At 36.4% G+C, this 27775-nt stretch overlaps 1 protein-coding gene across 3 annotated transcripts in view; it reads left to right on the top strand.

The window, feature by feature from the left end:
- HMCN1 (hemicentin 1) overlaps positions 1-27775 on the top strand; it is a 443485-nt gene that overhangs the window by 124175 nt on the left and 291535 nt on the right. For all 3 annotated transcript variants that reach the window (XM_012444401.2, XM_064370607.1, XM_064370606.1), the window contains exons 3-4: positions 19540-19698; positions 20929-21051. In XM_012444401.2, coding sequence (XP_012299824.2) covers positions 19540-19698; positions 20929-21051 — 282 coding nt within the window. The remainder of the gene's footprint in view (positions 1-19539; positions 19699-20928; positions 21052-27775) is intronic.

Consider the following 27775-nt stretch of genomic DNA (forward strand, 5'->3'; position numbering starts at 1 on the left):
AGTTTTTAGTGAATTATTCTTTCTTAAATCAGTGACAAAAAAAATGAATTAAAGGTTAAATAGGAAAAGTCTAGTCTACATTGTCACTTAGCACTAACCTAAAGAATATATTCTGTTAGTGTTTGCTTGTGGAATACTTTATTATTTCGTTAATCAGTTGGAGAAACTTCACAGATTTTATAAAAGTTTGGTATGAGATACTACATTTTGTTTTATGTATGATTTTCAAACCCTTCTTCAGTTCCCCTTCTACCATTTTTAGTAACTCCCCCGAAATCACTGATGCCAAGAATAACAAGTATTGTTGTCCTATTAAACTAGCTTGAACATCAAAAAAAAGAAAACCTTTAAAAATATTGCCTTCATATTTAAATTGGTTTTGAAAGCAAGAGAAGTGAATTCAGTTTGAAGTAAATTAATCATCTCTTAACATTACAACAGGCTCAGCTATTTTTCTTCTAGAGATACAGAACTAACTTGAGAAAAGGCAATCTAAAATTTCCAGGAAAAAAAAATCAGCAAAAACTTATTACACTTAAATTATTAAATTTATAACATTAATTTCATTTTCCTTTATCCTCTTTCATCTGGAACACAGAGAAGTAAGTTGAAAACAACTGTGCTTTCTCTCTGGGGAAAAGAAGGAAAGACAAATGACAACAAATGGTATTCAAATCACACAACGCTTTGGAAATTAATATCCTCGTAAATATGCAGTGCAGAGCCTCGCCTCGGGACCATTCTTTATGAGAAACTATAAAGCTTGTTGAGTTTTAGAAAATGGTATTGGCAGTGATATGCTTTCAAGCGTTTTATCCAAATGTTTTAAAGAACAAAAAGTATATTAGTCAAACATTCAAAGTATAAACATACATGCACACACCCCCCTCAAAACACCAAGATATTTCTACAATAATGAGATTACAATTCCAACTTTTGTATAAATTGTTGATCCCCCAAATCGAAACTTCACACATAATTTAATTCTCCTTAGTAAAGTCTTTTAATAAAATATAATTTTTAAAAAGGTAGGAATATGATTTAAAATATCTGCAAAAGCATTGTCACATAGCAACATGACAGAGTTATGAAGAAGATAGGGTGAGGTCCAGGAGAATAAATAGGTTTAAACTTCAGCAGGCTGAGGTTAGAGGGAAAAGAATGTTTTGCTATAGAACAGTTGGTAGAATTAACTGCCTAAGGAGAATATGAAATACCCTGGTCAGACAGGCAAAGACTTCTAAAAAGAGGAGGATAAGATAATGCTGATTTTAGAAGAATAATTTACTATGTCAATTTGGTATATACACTTTATCTAATTTCTAGTATATAAAAAAAGTATATTTCATAAAACCAACTTTAATTTCTAGATATGTAGAGAATTCTTCCGTATGAATTTTTAAAATCAAACATATATGGCTAGAACAATGAAGAAAGCAAATAAAAAACAGACAAAAAAGGAAAGGCATTAGATGCCAGCATGGCTACAGATATAATGCAGAGCTATCAGAGGTTTGATTTTCATTTTTGGACATGATTAGACATGATTCAACTTAGAAAAGCAGTTTTAGTATCTATTTAAGTTTTCATAATATGCATTTGCTTACAAATGTCATACACACACACACACACACACACTCACTTTAAAGGAGGACTGGCTTGTATTTAATTTAGGGAAGAAAGTATGATAAGGCGTCTAACTCATGGTGTGTATAAACCTTCAAGCAGAACCGTGTCTGGCCCAAAGTACAGGCTCAGTACATGTTATCTATTGCTACCGCTAGCTCTGGTGCTCCAAAGTTCTTTTAAGGGAAATAATCCCCAAATGTTTGTGGCGTAAATGAGCAACAATTTTGGAATATGTGCCTTGCAAAAGGTTTTGCAAGTGTTTTAAAATCATTCTCGCAATTTATACCTACATAAATATTACTATTTCTTTTTACAAATGAGGAATCTGAAGCTTTTTGATATTAGGTAGCATGTCTTACTCAGGTCACAAAAATAGCAAGTAGCAAATCTGGTCTCAAAACTGGAGGTATTTAATGCCAAAGTCAGTTTCCTTTATTGCTCTGCTACTTTCCTTCTAAATATCTGTTTAAATAACCTTATTATTCTAATCAAGTTAGCATATTTACTTATATAATTTCTCTATGTTACTTCACAGTAGGAAAGTAAAGAATTAAAGATGTATGTCTAGGGCTGATATCACCTTCAACAAAATAAATTTATTTCTTAAATATTTTTATTTCTATTTCTGTCTGAAGTCACTTTGAGTAATTGCTCCACCAAAAATTAGCAAGTAGCGAATGACATAGTTATTAATAAAATCACTGGCTTTCCTGGGTACATGTTCTTGCTACGAAGTCTGATAAGCTTGTTTAAGCTCATGCACACTTTGGAGAGAAACAAGAACAAAAGGTTTTTAAGATATTGAAGGGTACTGTGTGTACCGTAGGTACATTTGTAGGTAGTGTTTTGATTGTTTTTATTTTTGGAGTTGAAACTTCTTTGGGCCTGAATGAAGCATCTATTAAAACTTTAGTTTGCAGTTCGAGTTTTCTATTAGAGTTTCTGCTAGAGTAAAGAATCCTCTGAGGGACAAACAATGCTATATCCCCAGAGAACAAGGAATAGAGACTGAGACTGAAACAAGACGGTGGAGGACAGGAATGGGAATGTCTGGCCGTTTTTCAGGTATCCATTTTGGTACCCTATCCAGGAGCAAACACCTGGTTGATTTTGCAATGATCTTTTGTGTAAACTTCAAAGGACAAAGAATATAGAAGGCTATTCGACTTTGGATTGCTTTTTCAAAATGGAATATACAGGTGGTTAGAGTGGGGTGGATATGGATTATAATGAGAAATTTCTTGATTTTCTTTTCAGACTGTGCATCTATGGAAATATCCTTAAGGGTAAATACATGAGTCATTGCCTGGTAAATATTGCAGATTCCTGTGGTCAAATAGCATTTAAGAGAAAGACTCTACCAACTTATGATGCCTGGATTCACTCCATCCATGTTACTTAGGCAACCAAGATTGTTCTGTTCCCCACAATAAGTACTAAATCTGATTTTGTCAGTTTTTAGGTGACGGTAAGGATGGAGATCAAAACATTTTCATTGGGAGAATGTTCCTTGATCTACAGCCAGGATTCCTAGAGAAAACTATAAATCTCATTTTTTTCAGAGTTGCTAGCAGCTGCAATTAAAAAAAAAAAAAAAAAAAAACCTCATTTTCAGTGAAATGGACATAAAGGAAAATTAGAGTTTTTTCTCTATCCAAATTGGTTAGAGCAGTTAGTTCTCAGGAAGCATGTTTTTTAGTCCTAGACCTTGAAAAAAATTTTCAGGAGAGTTGTGGAGTCTTAGTATTGGAATTGATTTGGAATATTATTTGTCCAGTTACACAATCAGATGTTAGAATCCCTTCCAGCAACCTGTCAATACCCTAGACCTGAGTAATACCAGTTAAAGGTTTGATAGCACTGGACTTTGTCACCAGATGATACCTGGGGGACTCCTCTGGAGCAATGTCTGAGAAACTTCTTTTAATGCTGTAGGCTACTATCAGCTTTCTTTGGCAGGCATATTACATTATTGAATACTGGTTCTGTCATCAGCTAAGTCTCTCAGGTTTCCTTATATAAACATTTAAACTAGGTCTCTATCCTTGTATCTTCATGGTAATTTTTAAAAAATCCTCATGTATTTTCTCTATCATATATATAGCCTTCTCCTTTAAGATCTTATTTCATCATTTTTTTAAATGACTACTAGCTCTAAAAACAATGTAAAATGTGTATATCTCAAACTTTCTCATAATGTGATATCTTTCTAAGTCATAATGATTTTATTAGTAAAAATGCATTTTTACATTTTGCCAAGAGAGGAAATAACACAAGCAGCATAAATATGTTTTAAACACATGAAATAAAGAATCACAGCATTATAGTCTTCATTAACTAGCCAATAACAAAGATAATACCAAATGTGCTGGAAGGCATGCAAAATCCATATGTGTGTTGGAGCAGAAGGAAGAGAGCAATTTCTGTGGCTAGGTAGAGTCTTGACTAGCAGAGAGGAAAACCAGCAAAGGGTCATAGAAGAGGAAGAACTGGGAGCACGAAGGTCTGCTCAGAGCAAGTATAGGTACGGTGAATGCTTCCTCCTTGAATAAGCAAATGATGATTGGCTAGTAAGACCTTCTTAGACCCTGTCCCTGCCCGCTCTGGCTCTAACTCCCTAAGCAAACAAGGGAGCCACTTGTTAGGTGGGACCGGGAATCCATTCTAACCAAGGGAATGGCAGTGTCTTAATTTTGAAGGTCACAATAAAAAAGATACAGAATCCTTGAAGCGGGTAAGAAAGAATTCTCTAAGCTGAGAAGAGGAGGATTACTGAAGGGTAACTGAGAATACCAAGATATAATTTGTTAGTTTCCCATTTTTGCCTGCAGTTAACCCTGTGTACTCCTACATGTCTTCTGATAAGTAGAAGATATTTTCACTATTTTTGTTATTCTTGGTTGTCTCCATCCTATTTCCCTCTTCAAAGGACCACTCACTGTCCCTTATAACTCATGTGAATTATAAAGCTTTTGATATTTTTTAATGTATTAGGCACAACATTTTCTAATTTACTAATCAGGATATTGAGTGACTGGTACATAGCACAATTTTTGTAAATATTTTATTTGAAGCGACCTGAACCTCCTCTGAAGACCCAACAAAACATCTCCCCTGAACACCCACCAAAGTTCTACCTCCCATGAAAGAAGCCCCAACGAGCTGAAAGATCAGTGGCTGATGAGTTAAATCCTTACCACTGACAGGTGATAATCTGAAACATGGACATTGTTGTAATTGTTACCTTTAGTGTGCCTGGAATTGTGGTCAGCAGTTGTTTGATACTTTGATTTGGATTTCACCTTCTTTGAGTTTATCTGGTGATCAATGAATGTGTAGCAAAGAACAGGATAGTTTGACTGTCTGGGATGTACCATCTTCTTTTTGATTCTGGAGATCTGAAGTTTGGGCTCTGCAATGTTCTAATTGTCTCTCAGTATATCCCTGCAATATATTCCACAAGTAATAAAAGCCAGCACATGTCACTGATGAACTCTGTAATTATTCTCATTTATTTTGTGCTTGCTTCAATGCAGTTTTAAATTAGATTCAGTATGATTTAATGGTTTCCACGTGTACATCCTGTTTTCTTTGTAAAAGAATTGTGCAACTTTATTTTATGAAAGAGAATGGATTGTTGTAAGATTTTGTTCAGCTTTAGGCTGGGTGCAGTGGCTCAGGCTTGTAATGCCAGCACTTTGGGAGGCTGAGGTGGGTGGATCACCTGAGGTCACGAGTTCAAGACCAACCTGGCCAACATGGTGAAACACTCTCTTTACTAAAAATACAAAAATTAGCCAGGCATGGTGGCAGGCATCTGTAATCCCAGCTATTTAGGAGGATGTGGCAGGAGAATCACTTGAGCACCAGAGGTGGAGGTTGCAGTGAGTGAGATCACACCACTGCACTGCAACCTGGGTAACAGAGCGAGACCCTGTCTCAAAAATAATTGTTTTGTTGTTTAGCTTGAAACTGAGTTTCATACCTAAATTTTGTAGATGAAGGACAGATTACACAAATAAGACAATTCAAGTATGGGTGTTCCATGTGAAAAGAATATAGTCTGACTTTGAAACTAAGTGCAAACTTTAGTAGGTTATATTCCTGTTAGAATAAGGGTAAATATTGTAATGCCAATAAGAATTATTTGGACTTAGTCATGAGCCTATAAAAATGTTTCAATTTTTGATTGCTTAGAATTAGGCATACCAGGAAAACAATTGACATATAAACAAGTTCAATGAAAAGATAAGAATTGAAGAATTGAAATAGGTTGACTAGAAGACAAATAATAAGGCATGGGAACATGCTTCCTCTGAGATTAACATTCTTGGGTCTCTCTGATCTATCATTTGATGTATACTTTTCCCATTAGAATTCGAACAGGGACTTCATTTTTTTCCAACTCCTCACAGTTTAAAAGTTTAGTTTATTCCAGTGCCACCCCTATACTGTGTTGTATTTAGAAAAGACAGCATGATAATCTGTTTTAATAATCCCTTGAATGATAAGATTTCTATTCATTCTTATTTAATCTTGCTTTCCAGGAATTCATTTTTTGAACATAATTATCACTGTAACTCTGAAGTTACAGTTTTAAAAAAATATTCCAGGAATAACATTTACTCTGAAAGCTCACATGCTTCTGTTTTTTTTTTTTGTTTTTTTGGTTTTTTTTGTACACATTTTTCTATCTGAAATGTCTTTGGCAATTTAGTAAGTTGTAGACATCAGTGACATTATAAAGATAAAATGTCAATCAAAATATTGAGCAGGACTGTGCATACTGATATTAATTATCTATATTTCAGGGTTCAAATAAAAGCACAGGTTAACAAAGTCAGACTCTAAAATGCATTTAGGGAGCTGTCTAATTCTGTGCATTATACAGTTCATCTCCATTATACCTTTTGTGTGTGTGTGTGTGTGTGTGTGTGTGTGTGTGCATGTTTCTGTGGTTTTAGGAAATATATTTACATAGCCATGTTGATTTTATCCTGTTAATTATTAATCCTGACTTTATGCAAGGATAGAGAGGGATGTGAGGAAGAGATCAAACACACGGGGAGTTAGCTTCATAAACTTGTACTTTTAGAGGGTTTAACCCTGGATTTCTATTACTTGAAACAGGATGGGCTAGGCTTACGTTAAGCTCAGGCTGAGTATGTCAAGTGTAACTAGAATATGTCAAGATTGCTTTGCAAAATCTACTAAGGATGGAACACCTATTAAGTACTTCAAAAAACAGAGATAAAGTAGAAGGAAATATAAATTATAATACATCTTATTGAATACCACAATAGAGGAATGAACAATATTCTGTAGGTATCTAGAAGAATGGGAATTTTCTTTGTCTGATTATACAGTGTCTCAGAAAGCTACTTGCTTATAGTCACAGAAATTCAAAAAGGTAATAAAATGCCTCACAGGAGTTTGCATGAATTTTTAGGCCGGGCATAATTGAGATCAAATCTCTGCTTTTTCACATACTAGTTGTGTGACCCTGAAAAAGGATTTTCAAGAGTTAGTACTCTGTCAATCAAACATGCTAAAAGTGATGCTTACCTTATCCGTTGATGTAAAGAATAAATAACATAGTGTTTGTGACAGTACTCTCTTAGCACTTGGCTCAGAGTAGACATTTGTTGAATTAACACAGGTAGAGTGTCTTATTACCAAGAAAAGTACTGATTAAATTAAGAAGACCTTTTATAGATTCAAGTTCTCCAATTGCAAATTCTTCTATCATAGCTGTTTTAGGGATTATTATTATGATTTTTACATTTTAGTATATTTATTTTAGACCCTTTCCTATATTTATCCACATACACATCATGTTAATGAATCACACAATCATCACATTATTTTGCAACTACTTTTTAATTTTAAATTACAGTATATTGTAAACCTCTTTATATGTAAATAAATGGTGGCAAAGTATTTCATTCTATTAACTAAGCCACCCCATTATTAAACTTATATTTTGTTTCCAATTTTCTTCCTGTTATAAATAACAATGAAAACTTTATAACTCTCTATTTGTGTGTATTCTTAATTATTTTTATTATTTTTATATTTTTATTGCATTTTAGGTTTTGGGGTACATGTGAAGAACATGCAAGATTGTTGCATACGTACACACATGGCAGTGTGATTTGCTGCCTTCCTCCCTATCACCTATATCTGACATTTCTCCCCATGCTATCTCTCCCCAACTCCCCACCCCTCACTGTCCCTCCCCTATTCCCCCCGACAGACCCCAGTGTGTGGTGTTCCCCTCCCTGTGTCCATGTGTTCTCATTGTTCAACACCCACCTATGAGTGAGAACATGGGGTGTTTGATTTTCTGTTTTTGTGTCAGTTTGCTGAGAATGATGGTTTCCAGGTTCATCCATGTCCCTACAAAGGACACGAACTCATCGTTTTTGGTGGCTGCATACTATTCCATGGTGTATATGTGCCACATTTTCCCTGTCCAGTCTATCATCAATGAGTATTTGGGTTGGTTCCAGGTCTTTGCTATTGTAAACTGTGCTGCAGTGAACATTCATGTGTGTGTATCCTTATAGTAGAATGATTTATAATCCTTTGGATATATACCCAGTAATGGGATTGCTGGGTCAAATGGAATTTCTATTTCTAGGTCCTTGAGGAATTGCCACACTGTCTTCCACAATGGTCGAACTAATTTACACTCCCACCAACAGTGTAAGAGTGTTCCTATTTCTCCACATCCTCTCCAGCATCTGTTGTCTCCAGATTTTTTAATGATCGCCATTCTAACTGGTGTGAGATGGTATCTCAATGTAGTTTTGATTCGCATTTCTCTAATGACCAGTGATGATGAGCATTTTTTCATATGTTTGTTGGCCTCATATATGCCTTCTTTTGTAAAGTGTCTGTTCAAATCCTTTGCCCACTTTTGAATGGGCTTGTTTGTTTTTTTCTTGAAAATCTGTTTTAGTTCTTTGTAGATTCTGGATATCAACCCTTCCTTTGTCAGATGGGTAGATTGCAAAAATTTTTTCCCATTCTGTTGGTTGCCAATTCACTCTAATGACTGTTTCTTTTGCTGTGCAGAAGCTATGGAGTTTGATTAGGTCCCATTTGTCTATTTTGGCTTTTGTTGCCAATGCTTTGGTGTTTTGGTCATGAAGACTTTGCTTCATAACCTAGGTAAAACCTGAATGGTTTTACCTAGGTTATCTTCTAGGGTTTTTATGGTGTTAGGTCTTATGTTTAAGTCTTTAATCCATCTGGAGTTAATTTTAGTGTAAGGTGTCAGGAAGGGGTCCAGTTTCTGCTTTCTGCATATGGCTAGCCAGTTTTCCCAACACCATTTATTAAACAGGGAATCCTTTCCCCATTGCTTGTTTTTGTCAGGTTTGTCAAAGATCGGATGGTTGTAGATGTGTTGTGTTGCCTCCGATGCCTCTATTCTGTTCCATTGGTCTATATCTCTGTTTTGGTACCAGTACCATTGCTGTTTTGATTGCTGTAGCCTTGTAGTATAGTTTGATGTCTGGTAGTGTGATGCCTCCCGCTTTGTTCTTTTTGCTTAGAATTGACTTGGCTATGCAGGCTCTCTTTTGGTTCCATATGAAGTTTAAGGTGGTTTTTTCCAGTTCTGTGAAGAAGGTCATTGGTAGCTTGATGGGGATAGCGTTGAATCTGTAAATTACTTTGGGCAGTATGGCCATTTTCACGATATTGATTCTTCCTAACCATGAACATGGAATGTTTTTCCATCTGTTTGTGTCCTCTCTTATTTTGTTGAGCAGTGGTTTGTAGTTCTCCTTGAAGAGGTCCTTTACGTTCCTCATTAGTTGTATTCCTAGGTATTTTATTCTCTTTGTAGCAATTGTGAATGGCAGTTGGTTCTTGATTTGGCTCTCTTTAAGTCTGTTATTGGTGTATAGGAATGCTTGTGATTTTTGCACATTGATTTTGTATCCTGAGACTTTGCTGAAGTCGCTTATCAGTTTCAGGAGATTTTGGGCTGAGGTGATAGGGTCTTCTAGATATACAATCATGTCGTCTGCAAATAGAGACAATCGTGGTTTTTGTCTTTGGTTCTGTTTATGTGGTGAATTATGTTTATAGACTTGCATATGTTGAACCAGCCTTGCATTCCCAGGATGAATGCTACTTGATCGTGATGGATAAGCTTTTTGATGTGCTATTGCAATCGGTTTGCCAGTATTTTATTCAAAATTTTTGCATCTATGTTCATCATGGATATTGGCCTGAAGTTTTCTTTTCTTGCTGAGTCTCTGCTGGGTTTTGGTATCGGGATGATGTTGGTCTCAAAATGATTTGGTAAGGATTCCCTCTTTTTGGATTGTTTGGAATAGTTTCAGGAGGAATGGTACCAGCTCCTGTTTGTATGTCTGGTAGAATTCGGCTGTGAACCCATCTGGACCTGGGCTTTTTTTGTGTGGTCAGCTCATAATTGCTGCCTCAACTTCAGACCTTGTTATTGGTCTATTCGGGGTTTCAACTTCTTCCTGGTTTAGGCTTGGGAGGATGCAAGTGTCCAGGAATTTATCCATATCTTCCAGGTTTACTAGTTTATGTGCATAGAGTTGTTTGTAATGATCTCTGATGATGGTTTGTATTTCTGTGGAATCTGTGGTGATATTCCCTTTATCATTTGTTATTGCATCTATTTGATTATACTCTCTTTTCTTTTTTATTAACCTGGCTAGTGGTCTATTTTGTTGATCTTTTCAAAAAACCAGCTCCTGGATTTATTGACTTTTTGAAGGCTTTTTTGTTTCTGTATCTCCTTTAGTTCTGCTCTGATCTTAGTTATTTCTTGTCTTCTGCTAGGTTTTGAGTTCTTTTGATCTTGCTCCTCTAGCTCTTTCAATTTTGACAATAGGGTGTTGATTTTAGATCTCTCCTTGCTTCTCATGTGGGCATTTATTGCTATGTATTTTCCACTAGAGACTGCTTTAAATGTGTCCCAGAGATTCTGGTATGTGGTGTCTTCATTCTCGTTGGTTTCGAAGAACATCTTTATTTCTGCCTTCATTTCATTGTTTAACCAGTCAACAGTCAAGAGCCAGTTGTTCAGTTTCCATGAAGCTGTGCGGTTCTGAGTTAGTTTCTGAATTCTGAGTTCTAACTTGATTGCACTGTGGTCTGAGAGACTGTTTGTTATGATTTCCGTTCTTTTGCATTTGCTGAGGAGTGATTTACTTCCAATTATGTGGTCAATTTTAGAGTAGGTGCAATGTGGTGCTGAGAAGAATGTATATTCTGTGGATTTGGGCTGGAGAGTTCTGTAAATGTCTATTAGGTTTGCTTGTTCCAGGTCTGAGTTCAAGTCCTGGATATCCTTGTTAATTTTCTGTCTCCTTGATCTGTCTAATATTGACAATGGTGTGTTAAAGTCTTCCACTATTATTGTGTGAGAGTCTAAGTCTCTTTGTAAGTCATTAAGAACTTGCCTTATGTATCTGGGTGCTCCTGTATTGGGTGCATATATATTTAGGATAGTTAGCTCTTCTTGTTGCATTGATCCTTTTACCATTATGTAATGTCCTTCTTTGTCTCTTTTGATTTTTGTTGGTTTAAAGTCTATTTTATCAGAGATGAGAATTGCAACTCCTGCTTTTTTTGCTCTCCATTTGCTTGGTAAATCTTCTTCCATCCCTTTATTTTGAGCCTTTGTATATCCTTGCATGTGAGATGGGTTTCCTGGGTACAGCACACTGATGGATTTTGGCTTTTTATCCAGTTTGCCAGTCTGTCTTTTGATTGGGGCATTTAGCCCATTTACATTTAGGGTTAATATTGTTATGTGTGAATTTGATCCTGCCATTTTGATGCTAGCTGGCTCTTTTGCCCGTTAGTTGATGCAGTTTCTTCATTGTGTTGATGCTCTTTACCATTTGGTATGTTTTTGGAGTGGCTGGTACTGGTTGTTCCTTTCTATGTTTAGTGCCTCTTTCAGGAGCTCTTGTAAAGCAGGCCTGGTGGTGATGAAATCTCTGAGTACTTGCTTGTTTGCAAGGGATTTTATTTTTCCTTCAATTATGAAGCTTAGTTTGGCTGGATATGAAATTCTGGGTTGAAAGTTCTTTTGTTTAAGGATGTTGAATATTGGCCCCCACTCTCTTCTGGCTTGTAGGGTTTCTGCTGAGAGATCTGCTGTGGGTATGATGGGCTTCCCTTTGTGGATAACCCAACCTTTCTCTCTGGCTGCCCTTAGCATTTTCTCCTTCATTTCAACCCTGGTGAATCTGAGGATTATGTGCCTTGGGGTTGCTCTTTTTGAGGAATATCTTTGTGGTGTTCTCTGTATTTCCTGGACTTGAATGTTGACCTGCCTTGCTAGGTTGGGGAAGTTTTCCTGGATAATATCCTGAAGAGTATTTTCCAGCTTGGATGCATTCTCTCCATCGCATTCAGGGACACCTATCAAACATAGATTAGGTCTTTTCACATAGTCCCATATTTCTTGGAGGCTTTGTTCATTCCTTTTTACCCTTTTTTCTCTAATCTTGCCTTCTTGTTTTATTTCATTGAGTTGATCTTCAACCTCTGATATCCTTTCTTCTGTTTGGTCAATTCGGCTGTTGAAACTTGTGTATGCTTTGCGAAGTTCTTGTGTTGTGTTTTTCAGCTCCATCAGTTCACTCATATTCTTCTCTAAGTTGTCCATTCTCGTTAGCATTTCGTCAAATCTTTTTTCAAGGTTCTTAGTTTCTTTGCATTGGGTTAGAACATGTTCTTTTAGCTCACAGAAGTTTCTTATTACCCACCTTCTGAAGCCTGATTCTGGTCAATTCATCACACTCATTCTCCATCCAGCCTTGTTTCCTCACTGGTGAGGAGTTGTGATCCCTTGTAGGAGGAGAGGCATTCTGCTTTCGGGTGTTTTCATCCTTTTTGTGCTCATTTCTTCCCATCTTTGTGGATTTATCCACCTGTCATCTTTGTAGTTGTCGCCTTTCAGATTGGGTCTCTGAGTGGACATCCAGTTTGTTGATGATGAAGTTATTTCTTTCTGTTTCTTAGTTTTCCTTCTAACAGTCTGGCCCCTCTGCTGTAGGACTGCTGAGGTCCACTCCAGGCCCTGCTTACCTGGGGATCACCTGCAGTGGCTGCAGAACAGTAAGGGTTGCTGCCAGTTTCTTCTTCTGCTATCTTTGTTCCAGAAGGATACCTGCCAGATGTCAGTCTGAGCTCTCCTTTATGAGGTGACTCTTTAGATATACAGGGGTCAGGGAGCTGCTTGAGGAGTCAGTCTGTCCTTTATAGGAACTCAAGTGCTGAGCTGTGAGCTCTGTTGTTCATTCAGAGCTGTTGGGCAGGTACATTTAAGTCTGCTGCAGAAGAACTCATAAACACCCCCCCCTTTTTTTTCCCCAGGTGCTCTATCCCGGGAGTTAGGGCTTTATTTTTGAGTTTCTGTTGTGCTGCTGCCTTTTTTCAGGGCTGCCCTGCCCAGCGAGGAGGCAGCCTCGTCACTGTCTGCCTGCAGAGGCTTTGCTGAGCTGCTGTGGGCTCCACCCAGCTGCCATGTGAACTTCCCTGCCATCCTGTTTATACAGGTGTAGTTAGAATTGCCTCGGCAATGGTGGCCCACCTCTATAATGGTGGACTCTCTCCGTAATGGCGGGCTGACTCAGCAATGGCGGGCTGCCTCAGTAATGGCGAACTACCTCTGTAGTAGTGGACTGCCTTGGTAATGGCAGACGCCCCTCCCCCACAGAGCTGGACCATCCCGGGTTCAGCTATGCTTGCTGTGAAACTCTCAATCCGGAGCATTTCCGATTGCTGTTTTTTGGTGGGGGTGGGACCAGCCGAGCTTGATCACCTGACTCCCTGCCTCAGAGCCTTTTTTTTTTTTTTTAAGTTGAACTGTCGACTGTCTCCCAGGTGTTCCAGTTGCCTGTTGAAAAGGCGCCGGGATCTGTGTGATTTCCCGTGCCGCGACCCACTGCGCCACAGGCTGAAACAGCGGTGCTGAGATTCGTGGCCCTTTTTTGCCCGGGAATCTCCTGGCCTGGCTCCCTGTTTCAGTCCCCTTTTTAATCAGATGAATGGGTGACTCTGCCTTCCCAGAGCTCCAATCGCCAGCTAAAATGGCGCGGGATTATTATTTTATATTTTTTCTATTTGGTATTCGGGTCAAAACAAAACTGCCAAAGACTTTTAAAGGACAATTTTTTTTTTTTTTTTTTTGTAGACAAGGTCTTACTCAGTAGCCCAGGCTGGAGTGCAGTGGCATAATCACAATTCACTGCAGCCTCCACTTCCCTAGGCTCAGGTAATCTTCCCATGTGAGCCTTCTGAGTAGCTGGGACTATGGGTGCGTGCCACCACACCCGGCTAATTTTTTTAGAGATGGGGATTTCCTCTGTTGCACAGGCTGTTCTTAAGCTCTTGGGCTGAAATCTGCCCTCCTTGGCCTTCCAAAGTGCTGGGATTGCAGATGTGAGCCACCACACCCTGCCAGGTCTACTTTTTTTTTTAAGTTTAGAAATAAAACTTAAAAGTTTGTTTTTATAGTTTCAGTCACATTTCAGTTACCTCCAGTTTTTAAATCAGCTCACACAAATCAACCTACAGAGGCTTATTTATAAAAATGGACAATTTTAGCAGTGCTTCTCTAGTCTAGTCCTGTTCTGCCAAAGCTAAACTTAAAGAAAGTCAGTTCATGACTTGAAACACTATAAAGAAACCAGTGGTTAAGGTGTGTGTGTGTGTGTGTGTGTGTGTGTGTGTATGTATGATAAAGTTTGATATATGTGTGTGTATATATATAATCTTTGTTTATAAACTTTGTGTGTGTGTCTATATATATATGCCAATTTTTTTTTGTATATATATATATATCCTACTCTGTAGCCCAGGCTGGAGTGCAGTGGCATAATTGCGATTATGCCACTGCATGCATACACACACACACACACACACACACACACACACACACACACACACAAAGCCAATAATTTGTAGATCTTTGGAGTAAGTTGTACCTTGATTCTTGATCCTTAGTAAATTAAAGCAACTTAAATTTTGCCTCTAATAACTTCTGCCAGGAAAGGAAGTTGATGAAAGACTTCATCTAAGCAACAGTTTTACAATTAACAGTCTAAATGAGGTCTACATTAGTAAATAAAATGTATAATTCTAAAGTAGTGCTTTCCAACAAATAATGTGAGTTACATATATAATTTCAAAAGCAGTTGAGATTAATTTCAATAATCTATTTAAATAAATACATTTAACGTTATTTAACTGAATATATCCAAAATATTATTTCAATATGTCATTAATATAAAACTTAGCATTGCTTTAGTTTTTAATTTACATTTTAATTAAAACAAAATTTAAAAAATTAGTTTCTCATTTTCACTAGTCACATTTCAAGTGCTTAGTAGTCACATGAGGCTAGGTAGTGGCTACTGTATTGGTGCAGAGGGAAAGCATTTCTTTCATAGATCATTTTAATGACAATTTATGATTTAAAATTATTAGAAAACCAAACTCAAGTATCAGATAGGGAGCTTTTATAATAAGATAATACTGTATGTTAACTTCTTTTGGAAAAAGAATAAACTTATTTTTCTTTTCAGGATCACAATGAGACACATAGCTTTATTAAGATATGAATTACTAGTTAACATTTATTTTAATTTTCAGTTAGGTAGGTGCAGAAAGGTAATAATTTAAATATACTGTATTATTTTGGGAAGAGTTTTATTCCTGAGAACACTTATAATCAGTATGATTACAATATAATCTGTGTTTGCAAATGTGAAATTTGGTGCAGAATAGTCATTTTTATTTAAAGAATACACTGATTTCCATAGCAGGGAAAAAAAAATTAAGCTATACAAATCACTCCTAAAGGATATATAAGCACATCCAGTCTTGGCTTCTGTCATGTGTGAGTCAAAGTGTTTCTTTTTTAAACATTTATTTTATTTTTTAAGAGATAGTTTGCTATGTTGCCCAGGCTGGATGGTAATTCCTGGTTTTAAGGGATCATCCCACCTCAGCCTCCCCAGTAGCTGGGACTACAGGCATGAGCTACCATGCCTGGCTTACAATATTATCTTTTTACTTGACATTCTCCAGTTTTCCTGGCTGCTTTGAGACTTTTTGTTAAGTTCTTTCATAAAAGTGAAAGAATTCATTTTAGAGTCTATGATTTTTTTAAAGGTTCAAGAAATAGAAGGATATTTGTGAAAATCTCTGTGGGGTTTTAGTTGTGTCAGCTCACCACACTCTTTCCTTTGATTATTAACCAATATTAAGCCTTATATACATAAAACTCCAATGTTTCACAAAGTGTCTTTTTATTTTTTAGGAAAATAAGGTGGTTCTAATACTTACAGAAAAGGTTGTTGACTATCTTGATTTTATTAATATGTGGTTAAACTGCTTTATTCAAATTTATAGGTTGAAAAATATTTATAGTCTTAGGGATCCCATTTTAGTACATGATTGTTTTAGGGCTGCATTTAATTTTAGGTTGAGCCTGAAGCTCTGGGGAGATTCCAATGGGATGATTTCATTTGGAGTCCCTTTCAAGGATTCTAGTGGTCTCTGTGGTCTACTCCTGGGTAATGTTTTAGGATTCCTAGGGAATTAGATATCCGTAGGTCCTCTTAGAGCAAATTTATACCCGAGTAAATGGCTCAGAGAGGGTCTCTCACTCAGAAACTGGACAAGGTTTATCATTCCTTCTATTCCTAATATGTGCCTCTAGATATTTCTTAGCTGTCCTCATGTTTGGCCCATAGACAGAAAACTTCTCCTAGTGTGTTGGCACATACACGACAATTAGTAAAAGGCAGTTAATCTCTCCTTAGAATTATACTACCATGGAGTTGTATTGTGTACTTGGCCATTCAACAAATGCCTGGAGAATGGGTAAATTATATTGTGGTTCGTGCTTGGGTGAACAGTGTCGAGTATAGTTGAGGAATGTTTTTGTTTAAGCTTCTGAATATACAATAGGATTTTTTTTGAGCATCCCGGAATATCCATTACAGATTATACAGAGTTGGCTGCAAGTAAAGATTATTTCTATTCAGTATACCAAAATTACTAACATGTCTGTCTATTTCCCACTTTCCTATTACACAAATGTTCATTCGAGGTCGTTGTTGCACATGATAACCCTCCCAATAACTGTTATGCAAAGGACATATGTTAAGTACCACTAAAGTGTAAAGCATAGTAGAATACATCTGAAGAATAAGGAAGCACATCTGACTGGAATCAAAGCTTTAAAGAGGGGAAGGCATATTATCTGAACCTTCGTGAGATAATAGTTTAATGTGAAAAATATTTGCTGACTGATTAAGCCAGAAATGTGCTATGAACTGAGGATTCAAGGACTCAGCAGAGCACAGCTCCTTGCCATCAATTAGCTTATACAATAATGGAAGAATTTAGACATGCATATTTTGTTGAGAAGTGTTTAATGATAGAGATAGAACAGTAGAAAGACTACTTGAATGCAAATACTTATAGCATTAAGGGGTGAAGCAAGGGGACTATTAAAAGAGCAGGAAGTAGTCTCAGCTTAAAGGGAGCCATTTATGGAGGAGGAGCAGCAGGAGATAGAAAGCTAGAAAGATTATTTGATCCAACACAAGTAGTGAAACATTTTATGTAGCAATGTGATGTATATAGCTCTTTACTACAGGCAAAATAAAGTGGAAGGAAGAGCAGAAAATCAAATAGGAGTCTATACATGTAATAAAATTATTGATAAGAAAAGTGAACAGTAGGAAATGAAGAAAAAGGGAAGGGACAGATTAATGAAAGTGGCATGAGTGTTTGACCACTGATGAGATGGAAGTAGAAGGAGGAGTCAAAAATGACTCAGGTTTTGAAACCAAATGTCTATGCAGATAGTACTGTTAACAAAAATAGAGATGACATAGCAGAAAATATGAGTTCTGTTTAGATGTACTAAATTGGAGAGACCTATGAAACACCCAGGAATAGAGGTCTAACCAGAAATTGAAAATGTAAGATTAGAACTTCAGAGATAAATATGGTCAGAAGATACAAATATACAAGTTGTTGAGAGCGGTGTTATTTGTTAAACTAAATGCCTTGAAAATGCACGTAAGTGATAGAAGATAGGAGGTAAGTTCTGCAAAAAGAGAAAGGACTGCTAACTGGGTAAAATTTTGGGCAATCAATGGCTGATATATTTTCCAAAGTGAAGATCAGGTTACTACATCTTCTAGCCCTATACAATTAAGAAAGTGACCTAATATCTAATGGGTCTCTCAGTTTTAGAGTCAGTTTTTAACAGCTGATGCTCAAAGGCTGATTGGAATCTAGTACAAGAAAAGAGACTCCACTTTATCCAGGCTAGCTACAGTGTAAACTGTTCTAATACTTGTTTCTTATGATCATGATTAGATCTACGGTGCTCATGTTATCTGTATCAGAATCTGAGACTGTTGGAGTTTGGCGGAAGTCCCAACAGGAAAATCAAATAGGATTTCCAGAGTTAAATGATAAAGCCTTATTCCTTTCATGGAATAACTATTTTCTTTTTGAGAAAGAGCTTTTACTTGTTATACTCTGCTGCCACAAAGCCCTCATGATCCCAAGCTGCTCTGCTCTTTATGCGATTCCTTATTCTAGGCCCTGGACTCCTTCCAAACAAGATATTTTAGCTTGTTTGTGTTGGATGCCCAAATTCCAGCAGGGTGTTCAGCAATTATTAATTGCTCAAATTATGTTGATCAAAAGTCCATTCCCTTGGCCCTATAGTTATTGCTATCAGTCTGCCTGTCTGTCTGTCATTTATAATGAAGAAGTAAAATTTGAAAGAGCATGAATATTTCAACAACAGAGAAATGATTGACTAAATTATGGAATATAGACATAATAGAATGTTATGCCATTATTGAAACCTGTGGTTTTGAATAATGCTGATGACATGGAAACAAATAGGATGTAATTCTAAATCTAAAATATAATGTGTATGTCATATAGTCAGGGAAAGCTTCTCTGACAGGTACAAAGTGAGCCGAAGTTTGAGGGAGTATAGAGGTATGCCAGTATGTTTGTATGCTGGAATGATTTAGTAAAGCGTGTAGTGGAATAGAGAGATCACCTTGATTAGTTCCCAGGTGAGTAGTTAGCCTTATCCGTGAGTGCATAGCCATGAGTACAAGCAAGTCCTTCACTATTAAGGCAGGCATCTGGCTGTTTCTGCAGGTACGTTGGTTAACAGATATTGTGGTGGGAGCTTGTGAATATTCTTTTCTGATTGCTTTTGTCTTCTCAGTACAATAAGCAAGGTCATCATGCCTGTAATCCCAGAACTTTGGGAGGCCAAGGCAGGTGGATCACAAGGTCAGGAGATCAAGACCATCCTGGCCAACATGGTGAAACCCTGTCTCTACTAAAAATACACACACACACACACACAAACACACAAATTAGCTGGGCATGGTGGCGTGCGCCTGTAGTCCCAGCTACTCGGGAGGCTGAGGCAGGGGAATCGCATGAACCTAGGAGGTGGAAGTTGCAGTGAGCCAAGATCCCACCACTGCGTTCCAGCCTGGCAACAGTAGTGCAAGTGGAGCAAGACTCCATCTCAAAAAAAAACTTAGAGAAAGTAGAAGAGGGGTACACGAGATAGTCATGTAAGAGAGGGGAAAGTGAATAGACATTTAATTTAAAAAGTATATATCTATTATTTTGTGTGTTTTGGGTGAATTTCTAACTTACCCATAAGTTAGAAATTTTTCCGGTTAATATCACTTTACATCTCTTCCATCCCTTCTTGAACAAAGTGCCAAACTGACAGAAAATAAAAGGGAAACTTGCTCAAAGCACCTTGTTATAACCAAAATATTCATTTGTTTTTGCTGATGAGGTAATTGAATTTTTCTCTCCACTCAACAGGGTGGTGGTGATTGTCCAGAAATGAGTATTGGAGCTATAAAAATTGCCTTGGAAATTTCTCTTCCTGGTTCTTTCATCTATGTTTTCACTGATGCTCGGTCCAAAGATTACCGGCTCACTCATGAGGTGCTGCAACTTATCCAACAGAAACAGTCACAAGTGAGTAAGAATCAACCTCCATTATTTCTGTCTAGATGCAGGATGTGAGATTGCCTGTTCTCTTTGACTATTCTATGTGTGGTGAATAACCATAATGATAGCTATCTATCTGTCCACCTGTATGTTCTCCAATATGTATATGTCATCTAATTTCAACATTTAAACATGTATGTGATATTTATACATAACATATGAATGCCTTGTTTTTCAGTATGGATAAGACACTATTGGGGATTAATTAAGGTACTTGTTACCATCTTTTCCTTATAACTGTCAAAACATAGGCCTAACCAAAAAAGGTTTATATTCCAATGTCCACCTCTGATGTGGAATCATGCCTGAGTCAGAGTTAGTTATTCATTGTATCAGCAATTGCTTCATGACAAACTTTTTAAACACTCAGTGGTCTAAAACAATAAGCATTTATTTCTCACGTGCTCACAGAGCTCAGTTGATCTGGGCCAGGCTTGCTCTGTGTCTGGGGAATAGTGTGGGTTTGGCTTATCTAAGCTTGACTGTCAGAAGATCTGGCTTTGCCTCATAGTTGTCTTATCCTCTTTCTGAGACCAGTAAGTTAGTTTAGGCGTGTTCTTATGGCCATGGCAGACACCCAAGAACAAATGGAAATACACAAGCCCTCTTGGGTCTCAGCTTAGAAATTGTAGAATGTCATTTTTGCCTCCTGCTATTGGCCAAAGCAAGTCACATGGACAAGCTTAGATTTGAAGATGACAAAATAAGTTCTACCTCTTTTATAAGAGTAAATTCACAATCTTTTGACTGAGTGTGTAGATACAAGGAGGGGTGAGGAATTGAGGCCATTCTGTGATATAGCATAGTCATGGTCTCACTTCTACTGCTTTTAGCCTACACTTCTAAAATATAAATCACTATGTTTCTATCTGGGTTCACTATTACACAGAGTACAAAGTCAAGAATTTTTTATATATATATATATATATGTATATATATGTATATATATAACATGTTAACATATTCCTAGGCAAGTAGAATATGTGTGTGTGTATATATATATAATATATGCACACATATATTTAAAATATATGTGTGTATGTTTTATATTACAATATTTTATATTGTGCGTAATATATAATAAAAATAACACCATATGTAATATTTTATATTGTATGTAATATAAAATATATACACACACATTTTTTTTTTATTTCTGGAAACTCTTTACACTGTTGTGTTTTTTTAAAATCATAGGTGGTATTTGTGCTCACTGGTGATTGTGATGACAGGACCCATATTGGATATAAAGTCTATGAAGAAATTGCCTCTACAAGTTCTGGTCAAGTGTTCCATCTGGACAAAAAACAAGTTAACGAGGTCAGTTTAATAAAGTGAGTCTACTTTATTACCAGCTGCCTTATCAAAATCAGTTAGGCCAGCCTAATTGTGACAGATTTGATTTCAAAAACAATTTTAACCAAAAGGTATTACTCCTAGGCCACAGTTAAATAAAGGTATTGAATAATGTGAGGTAATATAGATGTATTTAATGTTAATTTTTTCATCGTATTACTTACAGCAACAAACTGTTTAATAATAAATGTATTTAAAATCATTTTATTGAAATAGAAAATTTTTGTAGTTGTTCAGTAAGGTCAATTTGTGTTTTTGATGAATAACGTTCCTGTAACTATTAAAACGAGGCTCAACTGGTTACTGAAATAGAATGTGACTTATGTGAGGAAGAGCATCATTCTCCCTTACATCAACTTGTATATCACCTGCTTAGAGTATTGTGAGGTGCCAGGTGGGAGGTGGTGGTGGTATGCAGTGGGGGGAAATAGGGTGTTGAGCCAGTATGCTGAGTATGTTATACCTAGTGGACATGATCATTCCCAGCAGAAGTACTATAGAAGAGGCAGGAAGACACATGGCTGGCTAAGCTTTTGAAAGAATAGTTGCTCATTGGGACCTGTTTGTGAGCAATCAGACACCACTTACAGATTTCCAAAACAGGCTGAGTGTGGTGGCTCCTGCCTGTAATCCCAGCATACCTAAGGAAAATTGAGTTACATAAAATTGAAATAATATAGTGTCTTAAATGGAGAAGCAAAGTCCTGCAGAGAAACTATAAGCCCTAGAGCCTTTATTAAATCACATGTGATATAGTTTGGCTGTGTACCCCCTCCCCAAGGTCTCATCTTGAATTGTGGTTCCCATAATCCCCACATGTCATGGGAAGACCTCATCAGAGGTGGTTAGATTATGGGGCAGGTCCCTCATGGTGTTCTCATGAGAGTGAATGAGTTCCCGCAAGATCTGATGGTTTTATGAGGGGCTTTTCCTCGCTTCACTGAGCACTTCTCTCTCCTGCCATTGTGTGAAGAAGGATGTGTCTGCTTCCCCTTCTACCATGATTTTAAGTTTCCTGAGGCATCCCAGGCCATGTGGAACTGTGAGTCAGTTAAACCTCTTTCCTTTATAAATTACCCAGTTTCAGACAGTTCTTTATATAGCTGCATGAGAAAGGACTAATAGCATGATATTATACATAATTTTTATAGTTCAAATGATTTTTAATAATTATGACAATTACCAAATAATTTGTAAGAATAATAATTTATAAAAATTTGATGTAAATTGCAGAAAATTTTATAAATATGGACTTATTACAGAAACTTAACCCACTGGCTTGTTGATAGTGTTTCTCTCCTTGATCATCAACTGATATTCTAATCTTTAAATTTAGCTTTAGCAAAATAGCACTAGAGAGAAGTATTGCTAAAGTCGTCCATTTTTATAAACTAGAGTTTGATGCCAACAGGGCTGAGCCTTTATTTATCTGTCCATCATAGCAATTCTAACCCCCTTGCCAGTTGGTGCAAGAAAGGATATCTCATTTACCTTGGGGTAATGAGACCAAAGAAATTTTAGCTAGGAGTATCTTGGATTAAGTCAATAATCAAACACATCCTACTGCTAAACCTCCAGAGTTCAGGAAATTATCTTTTTGTTCAAGCCAATGTGAGTTGAGTATTCAGTTACCTTAAAGTAAACACATCCTAAATGATAAAGCTTCTGTATTTCTTTGTAACATGGGCCCTGTGAGTCCCAGTTTACTTGTTTGTAAAATGGAGATAATAGAATTATTATTTTCAGAAATTTGCTCTTAGCTTAAGTGAGATAATGCACTTAAATGTTCCATACACAGTCTGACACAAAGTTGTGCCCAATAAATGTTAACTAGTGTTATTATAACACTGGTAGTGTTGGTATTATGCTTTTAAAGTGGGGAAAATTGTGCCATCATGTTTGTTAGAAATTAGATGTCTGATTGTTACTGGGAAATAAATCTGAGTAGGAGAATCCAATAAGGTGCTGGACAGTTTTCTTTTTCACTGTATGTGAGAAAAAATACCGTGAAGCACGTACTGGAACTGTGTAAGTCAACATGTTCCTTAAAGAAAGCCACCACCATGGAATATTTTGTCAATAGGAAGCATTGTGACAGTGTTAAAATTGGATTTGCAAAATTTTTGGCATGTAATTTAGTCATTTTGTTTTTCTCACTGTTCCTAATTATTCTATTATGTAAACGTTACGAACTCTAGGGAAAATAGATGCTATACTGGTATCTTCACATTTAATAGACACAAGAACTGCAGGGAAGTCACGCATGCACTGAGTCCTTTCATTTTACTCAAGAGTTTTCATCTACTGTTTCTAAAGGAAACTGTAGTGTTGTATTTTACCCTCTTAACCTATTTAATCTGTTTCTTTACCTGGGATATATTTTGTATTAACTCTCTCTTGAGCTAAAGTGAAGTTTTTGTTGTTGTTGTTGTTGTTTAAAGAAAACAGTGATTAAGTAGAAAATCTAGGTAGCTTTCATCTTCATTTAACGTAAAAGGGAAACCAAAGTGAAGACATTATTTGGCCAACCATCAGTGGTCTATAAATCACTGTATGGTATTACGTTTTGGAAACGCACTTTAAAATACATCTCAAGGATGTCCTTAATTCACCTTTGAATACAGACAAGGAACTAGACTATTGCAGTGTTACTCCTTTATTTATTTATACACTGGGTGAGTTGTCAATTGATTTAATTAATGCTTCCTTTGGCTGTAAGAAAAAATCCAAATGGGAATTCTGAAAGTTTCTCACAGATGCTATATCCTTGTGTCAAAGAAGCTAACACAAAAAGATCCACTGTTAATTAGATAATTCACTTGTCCTGAGCTTCCCTATCCTTTTTCACACCTCCCCCAACTCATGTCCTGTAACATTCCCTTCCCTTGAAAAAAAACTTACCAGCCTGGTGTATTGGTCCGATTCCAATAGATCTTAACATAACAATAAAAACGTTTCTTTTTTTTATTTTTTAAATTTCTGTGGGTACATAGTAGGTGTATATATTTGTGGGGTAAATGAGATGTTTTGATACAGGCATGCAATGTGACATAAGCACATTTTGGAGAATGGGGTATCCATCCTCTCAAGCATGTATCTTTGAGTTACAAACAATCCAATCACACTCTAAGTTATTTTGAAATGTACGATTAAGCAATAAATAGCATTTCAATAAATAATTATGTCTACAATTATCTATTACAGAGGCAGGGTATCAGTAACTGAAGCTCTGTAATGATGGGACTGAGGGAATATGTACCCAACCCCTTCCTATTTCCTGGTGTCTTTCTTTTATTTTTTTTATTGCATTATAGGTTTTGGGGTACATGTGAAGAACATGCAAGATTGTTGCATAGGTACACACATGGCAGTGTGATTTGCTGCCTTCCTCCCCATCACCTATATCTGGCATTTCTCCCCATTTTCATTTCCCCAAATCCAACTGGAAGTTAGGGAACCAAGGAGCCCTGTTGAGGCATTCCATAAAAGTCAGCATACCAGGGTGCAAAGCAGGATGGGAAAGATTGTTAGAGAATGGAGCTGGAGGGGCAAGAAGAAAACATTCAGCACAAACAGTGTTGTGTGGTAGTTAAGCCTAACGCTCTGGGTCAATGGCTCGTATCCCAGCCACGTGACCTTAGATATTTTTGGTATGTCAGTTTCCTTATCTGTAAAATGGAGAGAATGATAGCATCTACCTCATAGGCTGTTGAGTTTAGAACACATCAATAAATATTGACTGCTATTATCTTTATTTAGTGATACATGCTAGTCAAAATATTCTAGCCACTTTTATTGGTTTTCTAATAGAAAGAGGAGAGTTGAGCTTATTAGTATTTCAAAGGAAGTAACCTAAACCCAGGAAAACAAAATGACAATTTTGCAACACATCCATGAAAAATTCAAATCCTGGTAAGGAAAAGCCTCATAGATTAGAGATTACTGGATTTATTTCTCTTGCTAGCTTTTTCCCTGAGTTCAATACTTACATTAGAAAAAACTGTAAACTTTGCTGGAGTATGAATTTGGCAAAGCCTCTTCCTGCTATTTTGGCTAATGGCCATTTAGGACTAGACTTTAGACCATGAGCTTTCTGCATATGGACTCAGTGGGGTTTTGGACAATCAGGGCTCTGAAGTGAGGTATCTGCCATTTTGTTTTTCCCCATTCCTGAGTTTCACTCCAGAAATTATTTCAAAAACCAAATTTGCTGACCTAGAAAATAGGTAGAAACGGGTGTTTCCTCTGAAATTTGAAAATGTATCAGGGACAACTATAATGTAATGTTCTAGAGAGCTACGGGAAATGTGTGAAAACAATGTGTAAATGTTTCCACTTATTTCTTTTTTGAATTCAGCTGTGGAAAATGGAGTGGACATTCAGAGCCAATTATTTAAAATAAATGTATTTTATTTACAAAAAAGGAATGCGTACCTGAACCTTAGTTTCAGTGGAATGCTTTCTTTCTCTTTTTTTGTGTTAAGATTGACATGTTATCCGTGTGAGTATGTGCTAGGAATGCTGATGTTCCAGTTACATCGTTACCTTTTCACTCCCAAGAAACTGGGAGTGCTTATAGGTCACGAATAAACTTAAATGAAGCCATGTGTACTTTATGTTTCCATTTGTTTAGATAAAACAAAAATGACGTTCTTAATTTACTGCTGAAAACATTGTCTATTGTCTGTAGGCTTCTGAGCATGTGAACGGTTTTCTGTAGTGACATTTAATGAGTACATAGGACATAGTACTTGGGGGAGAGGATGGATGGAGATGACTGTTCTCAACAGAATGTCATGTAGAAAAAATATACCAGAAGTCAAGCAGAGCTTTCCTGCAGTCTGAAACAGCAGAGGATGGGACCAGATACGGGATGGGAATTGGGGAATACAAGGTTTAAAAGGATAAGCCCTGCAAAATGGGAATGCCTATCTTTCATTTCATGATTTTTTTATGTGGGCTCTGGGAATTTTTGAAACACTAGATATGAACTGCAGTAATACATTCTGTAATGTGCAGTGGGATCATCTCTACACAACAGAACTCATTGCCTGTGAAATGTTAAGTTTCAATATGAAAGTGTTATCCCATAAGACAATCATGGCATCTGATCCCTAATATAAAATTCAGAAAACAGAATGGCTATCACTCATTAAAGCTTCTTCCTAAAATACCAAAAAAAGCACAGAAGACCTATCTCAAAGGAGAAAGAAGCTTATATAAATACTTCAAGGAATATTTCTTAGAAAAGAAAATAAAAGAAATGTTACTTAAGGTTAAACACTAGCCAGTAAGTTGCATGCTTTCAACAGGACCAAAACAAATAGAAAAAAGAAATAAACCTATTTATTTAGCTGACTCTATTTTGATTAGAAGCTAAATAAAACATCATGTTTGACTGTGAGATGTAGAGCTAACTGAATCAGTTAATTATTTGCATAGCTAATTCTGGATTTGTAAAAATCTCGATTACCAAAAAGTTACTGTGTCAACCTCAAAGTCTTTGAAAAACTCATTCAAAATCCATACTGTTTTGAAAGAGATTACCTATTTTACCCATTTGGTCTTTATTTTTACTGGAGTTGCTGTGGAAACTAAAGATTTGAATTAAGAAAAATTATCCCAAATGCTTGATATTTAAAACTGAAACAACTAGTTAGCCATTGAAATTGCTGACCATCCTATCTTGAAGAGTTTATTCATTGGGAATTGCAAAGGAACACAAGGGAACATGAAAAAAATCAGCAATGATGAGACAAATAAAATTCTATTGAGCAGTTTTCACACAGCATCAACAATTTGGATATTTCCTTTTGTATTGCATATATTTAAGATATTCCTTTTTAAGCTTTTTTGTTAAATAGCACCTATGATTGAGTAATAAGCAACTAACTCTCACAGAAAGTGGAAAAATGCAAACGGTTTTTTACTACATCTTTTCTGCAGAACAAGAATTGCCTCCTGCCCTTACATTTATGTAATTAAGGGGGAAATGCACTAGTATTTTTTCTTTAATAACAATAATTGAATAATTTGGGTCAAGGTACTTGGCTGTTGTTAATCTCCAGACATAGAAGATCTTATATAATTGTCTAATTTACTTTTCATAATTACCTACCCAGGAACTCCATTACATAATTACTATTCATCTGAAAGAAAAAGTTGTAACTTTTGTACTAAACACAGCAGGTACACATTATTTTAAAGTAGAAAAGCCTTGGCTGGTATCTCTAGTAGGGATAATTGTATCAATTAAATATAGTTTAAACCTTTGGGAAAAAAATATGAATATTGTTTTTTTAAAAAGCAGTTTAAACCATTTAGTATACAGAGTATGAAGAAAACTGAAGGTCTTATTTTAAATATTTCTGTGTATTATGAACCAGTACTTGAGTTTGAAAAGAGTGAGCTTATCTAATGAAGCAGTAAGCAGTTCCATGAAAATATTAAGTTGCTAATGCCATTTAAATGCCAAACATTCATCATGATTTATCATTGCATGCATTTGGTTCGACCTAAGAATATTCATCAAGGACCATCTAGTTTTGGCTGCTTATTCTGCAATAGCAAAGAAGAGATGAAAGAGTTAAGAGTCAAAGTAAGGGAAGTTTTATTTGAGAAATTTTCTTATGACCCAGGATAAATAAATGGAAACAGAGTCCTGGCTTCATATATTTTCCAGGTTTCC

The sequence above is a fragment of the Aotus nancymaae genome, unplaced genomic scaffold (genome assembly GCF_030222135.1).
Source record: "Aotus nancymaae isolate 86718 unplaced genomic scaffold, 86718_ANA_hifiasm-v0.15.2.pri h1tg000108l, whole genome shotgun sequence".
Lineage (NCBI taxonomy): Eukaryota > Metazoa > Chordata > Mammalia > Primates > Aotidae > Aotus > Aotus nancymaae.